General features: G+C 38.1%; 1 protein-coding gene across 14 annotated transcripts in view; it reads right to left on the reverse strand.

Moving 5' to 3' along the window:
* Window positions 1-17,973, reverse strand: part of DLG1 (discs, large homolog 1 (Drosophila)) — a 294,073-nt gene that overhangs the window by 248,369 nt on the left and 27,731 nt on the right. The window contains exon 2 of one of the 14 annotated variants that reach the window (XM_014545307.1): window positions 11,059-11,139. The exons of the other annotated variants lie outside the window; for them this stretch is intronic. Within the exon in view, the coding sequence (XP_014400793.1) occupies window positions 11,059-11,088 (30 nt within the window). The 5' untranslated portion in view covers window positions 11,089-11,139. The remainder of the gene's footprint in view (window positions 1-11,058; window positions 11,140-17,973) is intronic. 14 annotated transcript variants of the gene reach the window in all.

The following is a 17,973-nucleotide window of genomic DNA, read 5'->3' on the forward strand; positions in this document are numbered from 1 at the left end:
CCTGGATCGCAAGAGGGATGTCCAACTGCCAGTTTAGGCCTGACATCCCCTGAGGGGTCCCGGATTGTGAGAGGACGCAGGCCAGGCTGAGGGACCTCCCCATTCCCCCCAGGGCATGAATTTCATGCACCAGGCCTCTAGTAAGAATTATAAAAGAGGGAAAACCAAGTGTCAAAGACTGAGACAATTAATCAGAAAAGACTGTTCTGTCCCACCAGAAGGATATATATTTTATTATTATTTAATAAAAATTATGAAAAAGAGCTGTTAACAATAAAGTCTTCCTATGTGGTAGTCATCGTTTCACACACTTGGGAGGTATTAGCTAATTAATCTTTAATAACTCTGTAAAGTAGATGCTACTATTTTCTCCATTTTAGAATGAGGAAACTGAAACATAGAAGTGTAAGTGAGCTGTCCAGGAATTAAGGGTTGGGACTAGAAACTCAACGGTCGTCAAAGCCTGAGCTCTTAACTGTTATCCTTTACTCTTGCCAGACCAGTGGCACAACTTGAGTTGAATGACATTGCAGAATGCAGGCTATAAAGAATTTAAAAAGTGAGAGAAAGACAAAATAAAAAAGTGGAAGTCTTAGTTATTCCCATGCATTTGAAAATCCAATTATAAACGGATGAGCAGAAATATTGTAGTATTTGAAAGCAACCTCTATCATTTCAATTTAGTATAGGTTCCAAATAAGGTGAACCGAAGGTGAACATTGATTGGGTATTAAAAATTAACAAAAAGGTGAAATAGTCAAGAAACAAGACCATATATTCTGGAAAGTTCAAAGAAACTCAATCAGTATGAATAATATTAGGAGCTATAATGAGCTTTTCCAGATGTAAGTAGGGATGTAACTTGGTGAAAATACATTTAATATAACATAGGGCATTTTAATGGGAAAGTAGCCTGAGGTGGTTTAAGTTTAGAATTGTGGCAATATTTATAAAAACATTTAAAATGATCGTACCTTTTATACTAGAAATTACTCACCTATGGAATCATGGTTATGTTTAGAAACTAAACATCAAATACATCATTTAAGAGAAAAACAGAAATAACCCAAATGTTGACGGATTAAGCAAATTATAAAACATCCAAATAATGGGGTCATTTTAAATGCTATAGATAATCATGTAAGGAATTGCAAAATATATTAAGTACAAATGACCCCATTTTTCTGCCAAGTCCTCCACCCTTCTCCAATCTCTTAGCCATAGCAAAGACTAATAACTGACGATAGCACTCTTTCCTTCAACCTGTTATCAGAATTCTCAGCAGACTTCTAAATATCCACTATCAACATAGTCCTCTGAGTATCCAACATCAACCAGTTGGTACCAGAAATAAGCCTAGTTCATTTATTCAAAGGCAGGTAACTTTAGTCAACCTGTAAAGTCATGGAGCAAAGGGCTAGACAAAACTTATGAAACAAGTAAAATGTATCTCTGATTAAGCAAAAATCAACTGCTAAGAACTCTAAAAGAGAGTTTCCAGCTAGGGAGAACCAAGATGGCAGTGTAGGTAAAGGCAGGTAAATGCGCAGGTACTCTCTACATCCCACAACCACATGAAAATTACAAGTCAAATACAGAACAACCATCATTCAGAACCACCTGAAACCTGGCTGAAGGGAAGTCCTACAACTAGAGAAGTAAAGAAAGTACATCGAGACTGGTAAGAGGGGCGGAGGCACTGAACGGATGGTCCAACACCCACATGTGGCATGTATTTCAATGGGGAGAGGCCTCCCGAGAGAAGCAAGGGGCCCCAGCCACACACCAGGCCCCCAGCCTCAGTTCCTGAGCTGGAAAGAGAAGTCCCCTTAACTATGGGCTGTAAAAACCAGCAAGGATGTAAAAACCAGCAGAGATTGTAGCTAAGTTACAAGGAGGCTATTGGAGACCCAGTAGTTCCTCTTAAAGGGCCAGCACATGACTTACCAAGGGCTCGCTCCCTCTGAGCTCGTGCTGGGGCAGCGGGACTTTGGGGGACCCAGGGATATATGGGAGGAACTAGATTATCTGGCACTGGGGCAGGAACTAGGAGGCAGCTTTCTCCCAGACAGGGGTGGCTCACAGAAGTCATTGTTTTTGTGCTGGGACCTCCCCCCAACTTTGAAGAGTTGACTGGCAGCAATATCTGAGTTTCCATCAGCATGGCTCACACTGTTTGCTCCGTCCTGGGGATTCCCTAAGACTTGCCCCATCCAATTTTCAGCCTCACCCAAACTGTTTGCAGAGGTTTCTCCATATGAATGACCTGTCCTGGTTCAGGCTTCAGACTTTCCTAAAATCTCTCAAACAAGCATCAGCGTGACCCAAACCTATCAATAAGAGGCCCAAGACCCAGCACTACAACCTGCCTGACCTGCTTCACAGCAGGCCTCACCTGGGCACTTCCAAGCCCAATACAAGTAGCAGCTATCTGCAGATTGCTCTGTAGCTTCTGCTGGGTGGCTCCAGGCAGTGGCTGATTTTGCCCCTCCAAGGAGACCCAAGAGCCAGTGCACCAGGGGAACAGCTTCAGACGATACCAGATTACAACTCTACACATCTACAAGCAACACACTCAAGGGGCAGACTCAGTGAGCACTGCTCCACAGCAGCTCTTCCACTGTAGTCACAGCTGGTCCTCACAGCCAAATGGCCTGGAAGTCAATTCCTTCCAGTGACCCCAATAGCAATCAAGGCTCAACTACAATAAGACTGCACACAGCCCACACAGGGGTACATCTAAAGTGCCCAGCTCAGGTGTCTGGGGGGGCTAAGCTACTGGGCCCTACAGGACACCTACTAGACACAAGGACACTCTACCAATTCCAGAGACATAGAAACTCTACCTAATATGCATAGAAACCAACACCAGGAAGCAGCCAAAATATGGAGACAAAGAAACATGTCACAAATGAAAGAAATGGAAGGAAGCAAACTACTGGACACAGAGTTCAAAACAATGGTTATAAGGTTGCTCAAGGATCTTAATGAGCGCTTCAAGAGACTTAGTGAGACATACAAGAATCTTAGAATTTCAAAGACATAAAAAATGACCAGTCAGAAATTAAGCATAAACTCACTGAAATAATTAACAATTTACAGGGATTCAACAGTAGAGTAGAGGATTCTGAGAATCAAATCAACAATTTGGAACATGAGGAAGCAAAACACCACCCAATCAGAACATCAACAACAAAAATAATCCAAATATATGAATACAGTGTAAGAAACCTCTGGAACAACTTTAAGTGTAACAACATTCACATTATGGGGATGCCAGAAGGAGAATAGAGAGAGCAAGATATTGAAAACCTATTTGGCTCTAGCCAGTTTGGCTCAGTGGATAGAGTGTCGACCTGCGGACTGAAGGGTCCCAGGTTTGATTCTGGCCAAGGGCACATGCCAGAGTTGCAGGCTCGATCGCCAGTAGATGGGCGTGCAGGAGGCAGCTGATCAATGATTCTCTCTCATCATTGATGTTTCTATCTCTCCCTCTTCCTTCCTTTCTGAAATCAATAAAGAAATATATATTTTTTTAAAAAGAAAGAAAAAGAAAACCTATTTGAAGAAATAATGACAGAAAACTTACCCTACCTGGTTAATGAAATAGACTTGTAAGTCCAGGAAGCACAGAGACTCCCAAACAAGTGGAATCCAAAGAGGCCCACACCAAGACACATCATAATTAAAATGCCAAAGGTTAAAGACAAGAAGAGAATCTTAAAAGCAGCACTTAAAAGCAGCAAGAGAAAGAGACTCAATTACCTACAAGGGAGCGCCCATATGACTGTCAGCTGATTTCTCAACAGAAACTTTGTAGGCCAGAAGGAGTGGCAACAAATATTCAATGTGATGAATAGCAAGGGCCTACAACCAAAATTGCTCTACCCAGCAAAACTATCATTTAGAATTCAATGTCAAATAAAGAGCTTCACAGACAAGAAAAAGCTAAAGAAGTTCATCACCACCAAATCAGTATTACATAAAATGTTGAAGGGTATTCTTTAAGAAGAGGAAGGGGAAAAAAAGATCAAAAGTATGAACAATAAAATGGCAATGAATACATATCTATAAACAATTGAATCTAAAAATCAAAATAAATGAACAAGAAATCTAATGAACAAAATAAACTGATGAATAAAATAGAATCAGAGGCATGGAAACATGGAACAGACTGACGAGTTTCAGAGGGAAGAGGGAAAGGGGAGTAGGAAAAGATTAATCAAAGATCTTACTAGTATATGCATATATGCATTATCTATGGACACAGACAATAGGGTGGCAAAGGCCTGGGGTGGGGTGGGGTGGGAACCAGGTGGAGGGGGGCACTGGGGTAGGAAGAGGGGCATCTGTAATACTCTCAACAATAAAGATTTTTTTTTTAAAGGAGAAAAAAAAATCTAAAAGATCTATTTAGAATCCTACTCCCCAAGCTAGGGAATCAAGAAAACTTGGTCTAGTCTCTGGTTGGTAGTCTATACTAGTAGTATGGAAGGTACCTAAGAGATAAACTTACCCAGCTTTCCTGCCTCTCCCTTCTGAGTAGGAAATATTCCTTAAGGTGTATTAGTTTTTTAGAGAATGTTCCCAATACTGAAACATTTTTTTCTCCAACTAGATAAGTTGATTACAAAGTTTATATGGAGAAACAAACAGGAAAGAATCGCCTTTAAGGAAAAAGCTCAAAAATAGAGAAGCAATAAGAGCAGTTAACTGTATTAGATGTTAAGGCATACTAAAAAGCTTTAATAAGCAAAACAATGTCAAGTTGGTTCTTGAATGGACAGACCAATGAAATAGAATTAAATATCCAGAAATAGATCCAAACACATATGGGAATCTATCTGTCAAAAAGTGGCATCTCAATTTAGTGGTGGTAAATATGGACTTTTTAATAAATGACATTGGAACAAATGGGTAGCCATGTGGAAAAATATTACATTAGTTCCACAACTAACACTATATATCAGGATAATCTTCAAATGGTCCAAAGATTTAAAAATGAAATCCTATATAAATACCAAAAGAACATCTGGTTGAATTCTTTAGAACTCTGGAAGGTAGAAGGTCTTACTACAACTCAAAAATTCAGAAGAGAGAGGAGCGAAAAGAGGACTGATAATAACACCATGACAAAGTGTGGGGGGAAAGTGCACCTCTTATCATAGACAAAGTCTAATCTCCCTTTTATATAAAGACCACCGAGAAATTGAGAAATAGACCAAAAACCCAACAGAAAAAAGTACAAAACATGATTAACCTGCTTAAGTATAAGAAATCCCAATTAAAATTACATTATGCACCATTTCTCACCCAACAAATTGAAACATACAAAAACTTGAAAATACATTCTGTCAACAAAGTTACAGGGAAACCATCACTCTCAATACATTCATTGCTGGTGAGAATGCAAATGGCACAACTCGAAAGGAGGGAAATCTGGCAATAGCTACCAAAATTAAAAATGCATTTATTTACTCTCTAAACCAGCAATTCCATACCATACAGATATTCCTGCACAAATGTTAAATAATATGCATACGAAGTTGTTTACTGAAGCACCGTTTATAGTAAAAGGTTAGAGTATAACAAAAATACATTTATATCTCTTGAAAATTTGGAATATTTCAAGATTGCACTATTAGGTGTAGATCCAACTTTCTTCTTTCTCCAATTAGAACCAGTTGTTATAGGTCATTTATTAAAAAGGCCATGTTTGGGTTAAAGAAACTATGATATATCCACATAATGAAATATAGTTCTGTAAAAATGAATCAGAAAAAGTTCTGTATAGTAAAATGAAGAGGACTTCAGGATACTATAAGTAAAACCAGTAATACAAATATAAAACATACCACGTACTATATAAGGAAAAAATAAAAACATTTTTAATTCTTATAAATGTATAAACACTAAAAAGATAAATAGAAACAAATAAATATAGTTTTCTATGGGACCAGGGGGAAAAGAGATTGAGACAAAGCGATATAAACTTTTTAATAATAGTTTTGTTCTTAAGTTTATTTTTAATATGTGAATTTATTACCCACTCAAAATTGTTTTTAAAAATTCAGGAGTAAGTAAGTGAAGGCCTCGCTGTTGTATGGAAATGGTTGTTATAGATCAATAATCCGAAGTCTATTTAAATTAATTATTAAAATTCAGTTCCTCTGTCAAACTGACCACATTTCATTGCTAGTGGATAGGAAAGCACAGATATACCAGTGCAACAATTCCATTATTGCATAAAGTTCTATGAGACAGTGCTAAAGTAGTTAGTTAACATTTTGCAGCCTGGAGATGGAAGTAAGCCCTTTAAAATGAAAAAGGATCTGTCTCTCCTAAATAGAGTCTAAGCCAGAAGAAAAAAAAAATACACACTTTACATATACAGTCAACAAATCAGCCAAGTATTTAAGTGGCTAGTAACCAATTAAGTGTCAAGACATGATGATGTAATCCATTCACAACATAAACTAGAAAATAGGTAGATGGGAGTTTCCTCAAAAAGTTAAAAATGGAACTCCGATTCAACCCAGTAATCCCACTTCTAGGATATATCCCAAGAAATCAGAAACACCAATTAAAAAAGACATATGCACCCCTATGTTCATAGCAGCACAATTTACAATAGCTAAGATTAGGAAACAGTCTAAGTGTCCATCAGCAGGTAAGTGGATTAAAACCCTGTAATACATCTACACAATGAAATACTACGCTACTATAAAAAAGAAGGAACTTTTACCATTTGCAACAGCGTGGATGGACCTGGAGAGCATTATGCTAAGCGAAATAAACCAGTCAGAGAAAGATAATTTGTGGAATATAAAGAACAACATAAACTGATGAACAAAAACAGATCCAGCGACAGAGAAACACCCAATGGACTGTCAAACCTCAGAGGGAAGGCAGAGGAGGGCAGGTAAGAGATCAACCAAAGGACTTGTACGCATGCATATTAGCATAATCAATGGACATGGGGCAGTGGAGACTTGTCCTGGGGGTGGGAGTGGCCGGGGAGGGGTCGATGGGGGAAAAAGGAGACATATGTAATACTTTAAACAAACAAACAAACAAACAAATAAGAGAAATAGGTAGAAAATACTGGGACGATAAGCCACTTTGAGGATCTTTTTGAATTCATTATAAATACAAAAAGATAAATTCTAGTAACAATTTTCCAGGATGTCAAAATATAACCATATTCAAAATGGGACAATATGTATTAAAAGTAAAATTTTCATTTTTTTAATCCACAAGTTTAGAACATCTGTGCAAAAGCTTCATTCATTCAATAATTATTTACTAAGTATCCACTATATGTAGATACTCAGACACTTGGTCAGGTATTTGGGATACCAAGGAGAATCACACAAATACATGATAATACTGAATGTTATAAAGGAAAAGTAAGGTATACTTATACAAGTAGAGGAACCTTCCTTAATCTTGGGCATCATGGAAGGCTTCCCTAAGGAAGTAATATATAAGCTAGAATCTGAAGGGTCAGTAAGAATTGGGGGTAAGGACCTGCAAACGGGAGAAATTATGCATGAAGATCTCAAAGAAGAAGAAAACACCTCACAAGATGTTTTTTTAAAAGACCTGTTAACAGAAATAATGAAAACCTTGTTTCCAACTCCTAAAACATGTATTAGCAGTTCCTTAAGTGGAAGAGACCCCCCCAAGACTGTATATCCTTCAAATATTGCCCTAATCACACTTAATATGAACTCTGAGTTTGGACAAATAAGTGAAATAATAAAAATAGTAATAACTGGTATCAAGTGTAAGAGAATTTCCTGAGATATGAAAACTCCTGTTCTCCCTTCTAAGCTTAATCAAGAATACAAAGGAAAAAAAAAAATTTTTTTCTTATTAGGTCTTTGTCCTGCCACTAAACTTCTGCTAAATGACTCTAAAATGAACAGAGATAGAAAACATCCCTTTTCTACTTGATCAACAGCAGTACAACAAAAGATGGAGAAAGACATAATTCTACTGAAAGAAATTCTGGTACTAAGTTTATGCAACTTCCTCTTTCTCAGAAGTTAATGGACAGCTGGGAAACCTCTATACCAGCTATTTTCAACCAGTGTTCCACAGCAGGCACATTGGTATGCCACAAAAAATTTTAAAATATACAATACCTGACTATTTAGTCAGGACACTGACCTCTTTTCCCTTAGACTGTCAAATAAAAAAGTGACAACAGCCAACACAGCAATAGCCGTCTGTGAGAATTAATAAAAAAGTATACCATTTTTTATCCTATTGGCCAAAACTGTATTTTTTGATGTGCTGCAGAATTTTATTAATTAGTAATGTGTGCCATGAGATGAGAAAGGTAGAAAATTGCTGCTCTATACTGAAGAATATGAATGCCCTTGGCTGCAGTTTATACATAGTACTTTACTGCTAATAAAAAAACATAATCATATATAACAACTAGAGGCCCTATGCACAAAATTCATGCAAGAGTAGGCCTTCCTTCTCCCGGCTGCTGGCACCGGCTTCTCTCTGGCACCCGGGACCCAGGCTTTCCTCTGGCCGCTGGCAGGCACCTGGGACCCGGGCTTCCCTCGCAGCCCCGGCTTCGTCCGAAAGGACATCTGGTCTAATTAGCATATTTTGCTTTTATTATTATAGATACTCCCAAATCACTCTTGTTGGACCTGGTATGCTCCAAGTTAATTTTCCTATAGTGATAACGAGCCTGACAAAACCACACTTATCTGCCTGGCCCCCTCACAATATTAACTCCACGCCAACAGACATACATTTACAAAGGAGCTAGCTAAGAACACAAGGATTTACAAACACAAAAATAAATACCTTTTAGAAAGGCATTATGTAAAAAAAAAGCACCAACTAAATATTGTATCCAAGCCAATTAAACTACACAAAAATCTATTTATGAATAACTAACAATAATCAGAAATACTGCCACAGTAGAAATGCTCACTAGGATATTTTCCCCTGCAAAATACATAAATTCAGAACAATATTTGTAAAATGTATTTCCTTCAAAGAAGAAGTACATTTTTCATTTTCACTAAGAGGCAAAACAAATATTACATTTGTGTTTAAAATGAATTAACCAGAAAAGGAATGTAGAGCTATCTGTGATTATTTTAAATTAGCAAATGGCATTAATACTCTGTAAATTAAGGGCAAAATTTGGCATTTCAGTAGCAGTGATGATTTAGTCATCACATCTCCAGTCTAGTCATTTGCAAACATTTTAAAATAAGAGCTTCATTGTGAAGAACATATAGTTATGGGGAGAAAAACCCAGAAAACTAATCATCGTTGCTTTAGCTCAACCCACATGCCTGTTCTTAAGGGTATCCATGGTAGCAGTGATGCAACATGCCTACCTAGCTCACGGTGCCTACACAAGTGGGAGAGAGGGGAGGCGGACGATGAAAAAATTTCACTTGGAAAATGTTGTAGTATTAACATGATAGAATTATATCAACTATACTGTCAGACTTTTAAAACACATATAAAGCCAAAAAGCTCTCCAAAAATCAGAAAAAGAGAAGAGACCCGTGGGAAGAAAACATTATAGCACTTCAGTTGAAAAGAAAATTAAGAATTTTTTCTTCCTGCTGTAGTTAGTGGTTAAATAAATTCAAAGGGTTTTATAACTAGTAACAGAAATAATTTTAATTTAGCTCTTTTAAAAGTAACTACAAATAATGTTTTAGGCTTTCTAATTTCCAACCTATATCTTTTCTATTTTTTACAGTTACTTAATGCAAATTGATAAAAACTTTAAGATATTGATTTCATATATTTTTTAACAAGTTTTCTTGCTTTAAAAGAGTCAAATGCAATATTTTAAAAAATTTGTCAAGAAGGATATAGGTTGGAGAGAAGAGACAGATGCCTTGATAGAATATCAGAAATAAAAATTCAAATGAATGAAGTGATAAAAAATAAATCACAGGAAGAACCAACCACAGAAAACCATGAAAAGAACTCAAAGAGAAAAGAAACAACAACACCCTGGTTTCCAGGCTTATTACCCTTTAAACATTCTTTAAGAATATTTCAATAAGATAGTTTACCTAAAGGCACACAGAAGACATCCCCTTACAAACTGGATGAGATCAGATAATGAACATGTTTGTATTCAAAGCTCCTACTGTCTGAACTATGACTCTGTGAGCAACAAACAACTAATTTATATCAATCAATTTTCTCACTTTTCCTCTTCTGAGAAACAATTCACTATATAAGAATAGCCTACTTTCACAATTTACAAATGATTTTATTCTTTTATTACTGAACGTAACTTAAAAATCTCAACAATTTCAACTAACAATCACTATGTGTGCTAAGTTAATAGAAATAGACAAAAACAAAAAAAGTAAGTTATTCTGTATTTTGAAAACCAATGTATAAGTTTAAAATGTAAGCATCCTGAATCTTACACAATTACAATATCATCAACTGGTGTTCAGAAATAAGAGAAACCAAACATAGAGGTTAAGTGAAGTATGCTGCACTTTGAGGACAGTCAGCAAAACAGACTTCAACCAAGTACTTTAAGAAGTACTCTAATCATTTTAAGGCCAAATCAACATCTTTCCAAAGGCAGCACAATGAGAACTTATTTCCTTCTTCTTCTTAAAAAAATGATACTTGTATAGATAGAAGAGTCCAGAAAATTTTCTCAAAATGAGTTATACTTTCAACCAGCATAACATGTTGGGACAGAAAATAAAGTAGAGGGAAAGAACTCTGAAACTATATTTAGAAGATTTAAATATAATCAAGGCTTTATAAACCTTTGCTGTGGGAGAAAAGCTTCCTGTAAATCTCAAAGGGAAAAAAATATCCGTTCATTACATTATTTTTAGCTATCTGAAACACATTTCAAAATACTACCTTCCCTAAAGGATATAAACTAAGCATCACATGGATTCAAATATCTGTTTTCAAATATATAACAATGGTTACACTTTATTTTTGAAATACATTATGAACAAAAAGGTCTCTCACATTCTGTCACTAGCAATGAAACATAGAAAGCATACTGTATCTTACCTTTGTGGTTACAATGCACAGGCAATCCATTACTTTACCATTACAATATAAAGCAATTTATTGCAAATTATTTTAAGTTGCCTATATGAATAAAAAATTAGAAATAAAAATTAAAATGAGGTTGTGAGATGAAAACCATAGATGAAAGTTACAACTGTGACAAGATCTCTCCAGGATCCATTCTTAGAGGTAGCAATTTTTCTACTATCTGAAATACAAAAAAGCAGAATGTGTCATGTGCCCTACAATCTTCTTTATGTAATCTGTATCTGAAGAAAATGAAGTTATTCCACAAAACACTGTGGAAGATGTCAGGGTTTATTCCACAAGAATTCACTGCTGCTTCAGATGCTATTTCATTAATCTCTCTTTTCAAGATATGAGGTTGACAGTGAGTCATCTGATGAAATGCTCCACAAAGAGGTTTCCCCGATATAAAATTACATCTGCTTCTTGTTTGCTACAGTTTGGATATTTAAAAGACAATTTTTAAAAAATCACTAAAAAAAAAAAAATGCAAGCCAACATTTCTTCCACTATACCATTTCAGCAACTGCAGCTTGCAAAGTAATGACTTTCTCAGGCAGTAATGAATGGAATGTTCCATGTGGTATTTTTGAGAAGGGGTGATAGAAGAACAAAATGCAATAATTTAAAATATTATTTCTAAAACTTATCTATTGTCTTTTTATTAAATAATAATATTTTACCAATGAAGCCAGATTTTAACTTTAGTGCCTTACTAAATCCATTTTGTCTAAGTCCATACCAAAAAAAAACAAAACCCAAAAAACCCATCAATACCACAAGAAGATAATTATAACTATGTACCATTTCAAACTCAAGAAGACTTCGTTTTTAACCCAGAAGTTGCCTAACTTTGTGAATTCACTGTACTGTCCTCAAGATCATTGGAAATAGAGCTAGATAGGCTGATAGGAGATGAGGCATAGGGATGCAACTGGCTTTCAATCTCATAAGCTTGTAGCCACACTCCTCCATTAAAAATGTATAATAAGGAAGAGTATTACATGAAATTTCTTATAGTCCACAAGGTTTTCTCAGAGTCTACAGATACTGTGAATGGCCTCAAATTAAATCAACTGAACTGTTCCTATTAGCTTCTTATACCCTATTCCTACCCCTAACGATTCAAATATCATAGGCTGCATCAGCAACTTACATACTAAACCAAGTTTCACTATAAGAGTTATGAAAAAGAGTTAATGCAAGTATATCATTTAGATAGTACCTATCATATAAGTAAGCATCATCATTTTATTACTATTATTGATGACTATCAGGTGTTTCAAGCCTAATAGGTTACATCTGAGACAGATAAAGTGGGACTTTACCTTGAACAGTCTACTAGGATGGTTGTAATGATTAAATGAACTATACATGCACAGCACTAAATAATGACAACCTTGTTACCTGCACAATAAATGGTAGTTACATCTATCTACCTACCAACCTACCAACCTACCTTCCTATCTATCTATTCATCTGTAGCTATAAGGCTTGGGGGAGTGGGGTGCAGAAGTAAATTTCATCATGAGCTAACACCCTTCCTCTCTTGTGGGACAGATAGCCTGGAAATTACATGCTCAGTTGGAGACTGAGAGTATCCCCTTCTTCCTAGCCATCCCAACATGAAAGAGTAAAGGCCACTCAAGGCTCATGACTCTTTAAATAATTAAAGTTTATTACTTTTAGGAAGATTACTGAAAACAATGTAGGTAATATCCAAGTACTAACTAGGCACTACATTCTGGAAAGAAGCAGGTGAAACAATTACCAGAGCTCACAAAGGGCCAAGAATAATTGAAAAACTCATAATAGCCTTGGCTGGTGTGGCTCAGTTAGTTGGGTGTCATCCTATGCAGCAAAAGGTTGCTGGTTTGATTCCCAGTCAGGGCATATGCCCAGGTTGTGGGCTCAACTCCCAGTAGGGGGGTGTGCAGGAGGTAGCTGATCGATGTTTCGCTCTCACATTGATGTTTCTCTCTCCCTCTCCCTTCCTTTCTCTTAAAAAAAAAAAATCAATAAAAAAACTCAGTATATACAGGTCCCTGGGTAGAGTACTCAGAATAGTATTGCCACAGGTCTGGGACAAAATTAACCCTATTAAAGGCTGTTTGACCCAACTCAAAAAGCTTAAAAGCAAGCTTCAAAAGGATCAAGTTATTTCCAAGTAATTTAACTGCATCTCAAAACAAAGCTCAAGAATATTTAAAGGAATACAAAAAGATCTAGGCCCCTGAAAAGGTTAAATTGATAATGCCAATAAAAAATTACCAGGTATATAATAAAGAAACAGGAAAATACAACTTGGAGAGGAGAAAAATCAATCAATGAAAAAAGACCAGAGGGAGAGGACAGAGGACATCTGAAGAATGGTAGGATCAGGGATCTGGGCTGGAGAAAAGAGACATATGACCACTGGGACAAGAGGGTCAGAAGAAACCTGCACTGCACCAAGTCTGCGTCCCTTGGGGACATGTGTAACACTTGACTGTGGAAGGAGGTCCACAGGGCTGCTGGCAGCCAGGGAATCCTAATATATAAAAGCCCAGGGTCGTAACGACCGATCACAGACGAAGGCTGACCAACCGGAAATCCTTCAGTCACTGCTGGGTTGCTGTGGCGACCCAGCACTGACTGCCCTGCTGCAGCCTGGCGAACCAGCACTGACTGCCCAGGGGGCTAAGACCAAGAGAGAGAGGCAGGGTCTGATCCGCAGCCTCAGTGGCAGCTGTTGATCAGTACTTGCCTCTCTCTTTCTCTCCCTGTTTCTTTCCGGGCTTCACCAGTAGCCGGGCCTTTCTTTCTCTCCCGGCCTCCGTGGGGGGCTGCTGTTCAGCACCACCTCTCTGATCAGGCCCAGAGATGGGCCTGGAGATGCTGACTGGCATAGGAACCGACCAAAGAACCAAATGTGGGTGCTGTGGGGGAGCCAATGGCTGCCTAGGAGGCGGAGCTTTTGATGCTGACTGGCATAGAAACCGACCACTCAGAACCAAATTGGCCAGTAGAGGATGGCAGTTGGGGCAACCAGGCTGGGAGGGGAGGGCAGTTGGGGGCGAGATCAGGCCGGCAGGGGAGGGCAGTTAGGGGGGATCAGGCTGTCGGGTAGAGGCAGTTAGGGGTGATCAGGCAGACAGGCAGGTGAGCAGTTAGGAGCCAGCGGTCCCAGATTGCAAGAGGGATGTCCACAGGGATCAGGCCTAAACTGACAGTTGGACATCCCCCAAGGGGTCTCCAACTGGAGAGGGTGCAGGCTGGGCTGAGGGAACCCTCCCTCTGTGCACAAATTTCATGCACCGGGCCTCTAGTCTAGATATAAGTCCACAGCTGTGAGAGGCTGAGCCCAGAAAGGCAGCTTGAAGAATTTCCCTAGCCATGTGGTACCAGGGGAGAGAAACACGCAGTGGCATGGTTCTTTTGCCTTTATATTTTCCTTGCTTTTATTTGCTAAACCTAGTTCATAGGACCTTTCAATTACAAACACTCACTGAGGCTGCGATGCAGGTGGAGGTGCAGTTTTGTGGAGGCGCAATTTCGTGGAGGCTAGGGGGAGGCTGTAGAGAGGAGCAGGACAGGGAGATGTGACCAGGAATCCATCACTGGGACATTCTGGACCCTCCAACCGGAAGCAGCAATTTTTCTCCTGAAGAGCCAGCTCCTCTCAGCAGCACCCGCAGGGCATCTAGTGCAGCCACACCCAGCCTCGAACTTTGCAGAGGAAACGAAGAAACTGAATAGCCCCAGGGAGCCCTGGGGGAGTGGGTTGAGGGGTCATTTGGTCCCAGAAACCAATAAAGCAACACCCCTTCCTAAAGCCAATGTCAGAAATAGGTGCTTGTGTAAATAAGACTGTAAGCAGGCAGAAAAACAAAGCGGGTAGATTGGTCCCACTTGCCTGCAACTAAGGCTGTGGAGACAGACACAGAGCAGTGGTGGATCGCTGGGAACTTCAAGTGCTGACTAACAAGAAACTGAGAAGTGGCAGATAGAACAGTAGAGAGGGGTCTTAAACCAGCCCCCATGGGACATTAAAACTCAGCTGAACTGCCGTAACCGGTTTGGCTCAATGGATAGAGCATCGGCCTGCGAACTGAAAGGTCCCAGGTTCGATTCTGGTCAAGGGCATGTACCTTGGTTGCGGGCACATCCCCAGTAGCGGGTGTGCAGGAGGCAGCTGATCAATGTTTCTCTCTCACTGATGTTTCTAACTTTCTATCCCTCTCCCTTCCTCTCTGTAAAAAATCAATAAAATATATTTAAAAAATAAAAAAAAATAAGAAAAAATAAAACTCAGCTGAACCAAACAACAATTCACTTTCTTATTTTTCTTGTGTGTGTGAGTGTTCTTTTTTTAACCTTTTACTTTAAAAATTTTTTTAACCTTTTACTATTTGTATTATTTTTTTCATTCTGTTTTTATTATTTTATCATTATCTTATTTTATCTTATTTTCTTTTTTTTCACTCTTCCTCACTTCTTCCTTTTTCATCCTATTTCTCTTCTCCTGTCCCTGCTTTCATTTTTCTCTCTCCTTTCTTTTTACTCCTGGTTAAAAATTGATCTTCTTTATCTGCTTTATTGGTGATGATTATTATTGTAGTCTCTAATGGCTTACTCATATATCTAATTTCCTCTCCCCTGCTACAAGTCCATGAACCCTTCTCTTTTCTCTTTCTTTGCTAGCCAATTTTTTCTTATGCTTTTGTTTTCCTTCTCCTCTCTTGCTCTCTTCTTCTCCTAATTGCTTAATTAGTTTCAATCACTAAACTCAAGCTTATCTGCTTGCTCCTCTATTCTCCTTTTCCAAAAATAGATAAGTATATAAATTGAAAGAATTTTTTTAACTTTTTATTTTTTTATTATTTTGTTTTTTAGCCTTTCTTCTTATCCACACATTCTCTTTCTAGCTCCTCTATACTGAACTGTGGCCATTCCCCTAATCATTTAAATCCTTTACCTTACTTTCAGGATATAAGCTCTGCCTCTACAGATTCAGTCCACCCTTTTTACTGGATGTTTCTTGTTGGCATTTTTTGGTTTATTTGCTTGTTTTGTGGATTTTCTCCCTATATATGTGTATTTTTCCCCTTCTTTTTTCTTCTTTTTCTTTTCTCTCTTACATTTTTTTCTTTTTCTCAATATCATCTTTTGCTTTCTTTTCTCCCTCCTAATTCTCTTTTCTCTGGTGGGTACTTTTATTGGGATTATCAGTGTCATCAGTACATTCATGTTCTATTCCCTTTATGTCGTGTCTTGTCTAACTGTATTTTGTGCTATTCGGTCAACATGGTATAGAGTGAGCCACATAACCAGACACCCTGAGAGGAAACTCCATCCAGGAATGGGACAATAACACTCAAGACCCAACTACTCCAAGAGAACCCAAATATCCCAAGTAGGGGGCATCCCTAGAATACCCAACCCAGAAGACCAGAGAGATTGCACCAGTGGGTCCCACAAGACATCTACTATATAAGAAAAGCTCAAAAAAATCTGGGTGACATAAAAGTTTGATCTAATACATAGAAACAACCACAAAAGGACAGCAAAAATAGGGAGACAAAGAAACGACCTCAACGAAAGACAAGGAGGAATCACAGAAAAGGCAGTATACGAAATGGAGGCAAGCAATTTATCGGAGAAATAATTCAGGGCAATGGTTATAAGGACGCTGAAAAGGATGAAGACACATTCAATAACATGTGAAAGAATCAAGTGGCGATGAAGAAGAACCAGGAGGAAATGAGGAATGACATAGCTGCAATAAAAAAAACAATGGAAAGAATCAACAGTAGACTAGGAGAAGCTGAGGACCACATCAGCAAGCTAGAAGACAAGGTAGAAAAAAACACCCAAGCAGAGCAGCAACTGGAAAAAACAACTTAAAAAGCAGGAGAGCCTAAGGAAGTTTTGGGACATTACGAAACAACATCTACATAATAGGGGTGCCAGAAGGAGAGGAAACACAGCAAGGAATAGAAAACCTGTTTGAAGAAATAATGACAGAAACTTCCCTGATATTGGGAAGAAAAAACTCACACAAGTCCAAGAAGCACACAGAGTCTCAAACACGATGAACCCAAAAAACTGACACCAAGACACATCATAATTAAATTGGCAAACACCAATGACAAAGTAAGAATCTTAAAGGCTGCCAGGGAGAGACAGAAAGTTACCTATAAGGGATCGCCCATTAGATTATCAACTGATTTCTCAACAGAAACACATCAGGCCAGAAGGGAATGTAATGAAATATACAAAGTGATGCAAAGCAAGGAACTGAATCCAAGAATACTATACCCAGCAAGGCTATCATTCAAAATTGAAGGTGAAATCAGGAGCTTTACAGACAAAAAAGGGCTAAGGGAGTTTATTACCACTAACCCAGCAATGCAAGAAATGCTAAAGGGAGTGCTGTAAAAAGAAATAGGAAGGGAAGAAGGGGAACACAGGCATAAAGAATAAAATGGCGATATAAAGTACCTATCAATAATTACCTTAAATTTAAATGGATTAGATGCTTCAATCAAAAGACATAGGGTAGCTGAATGGGTAAAAAACCCTGACCCATATATCTGCTGTCTACAAGAGACCCACCTCAGAACAAAGGACTCACACAAACTGATAGTGAAGGGATGGGAAAAATTTTTTCAGGCAAATGGAAATTTTTAAAAAAAGCTGGGGTAGCAATACATATATCTGATCAAATAGACCTCAAAGTGAAGGCCATAACAAGAGATAAAGAGGGCCACTTCATAATACTAAAGGGAGCAATGCAACAAAAGACTATAACTCTGGTAAACATATATGCACCTAATGCAGGAGCACCCAAATACATTAAAAAAAAAAAAAAAAACTTGGGGAAGATATCAAGGGAGAGATTGACAA

Source organism: Myotis brandtii, unplaced genomic scaffold, assembly GCF_000412655.1.
Source record: "Myotis brandtii unplaced genomic scaffold, ASM41265v1 scaffold4, whole genome shotgun sequence".
Lineage (NCBI taxonomy): Eukaryota > Metazoa > Chordata > Mammalia > Chiroptera > Vespertilionidae > Myotis > Myotis brandtii.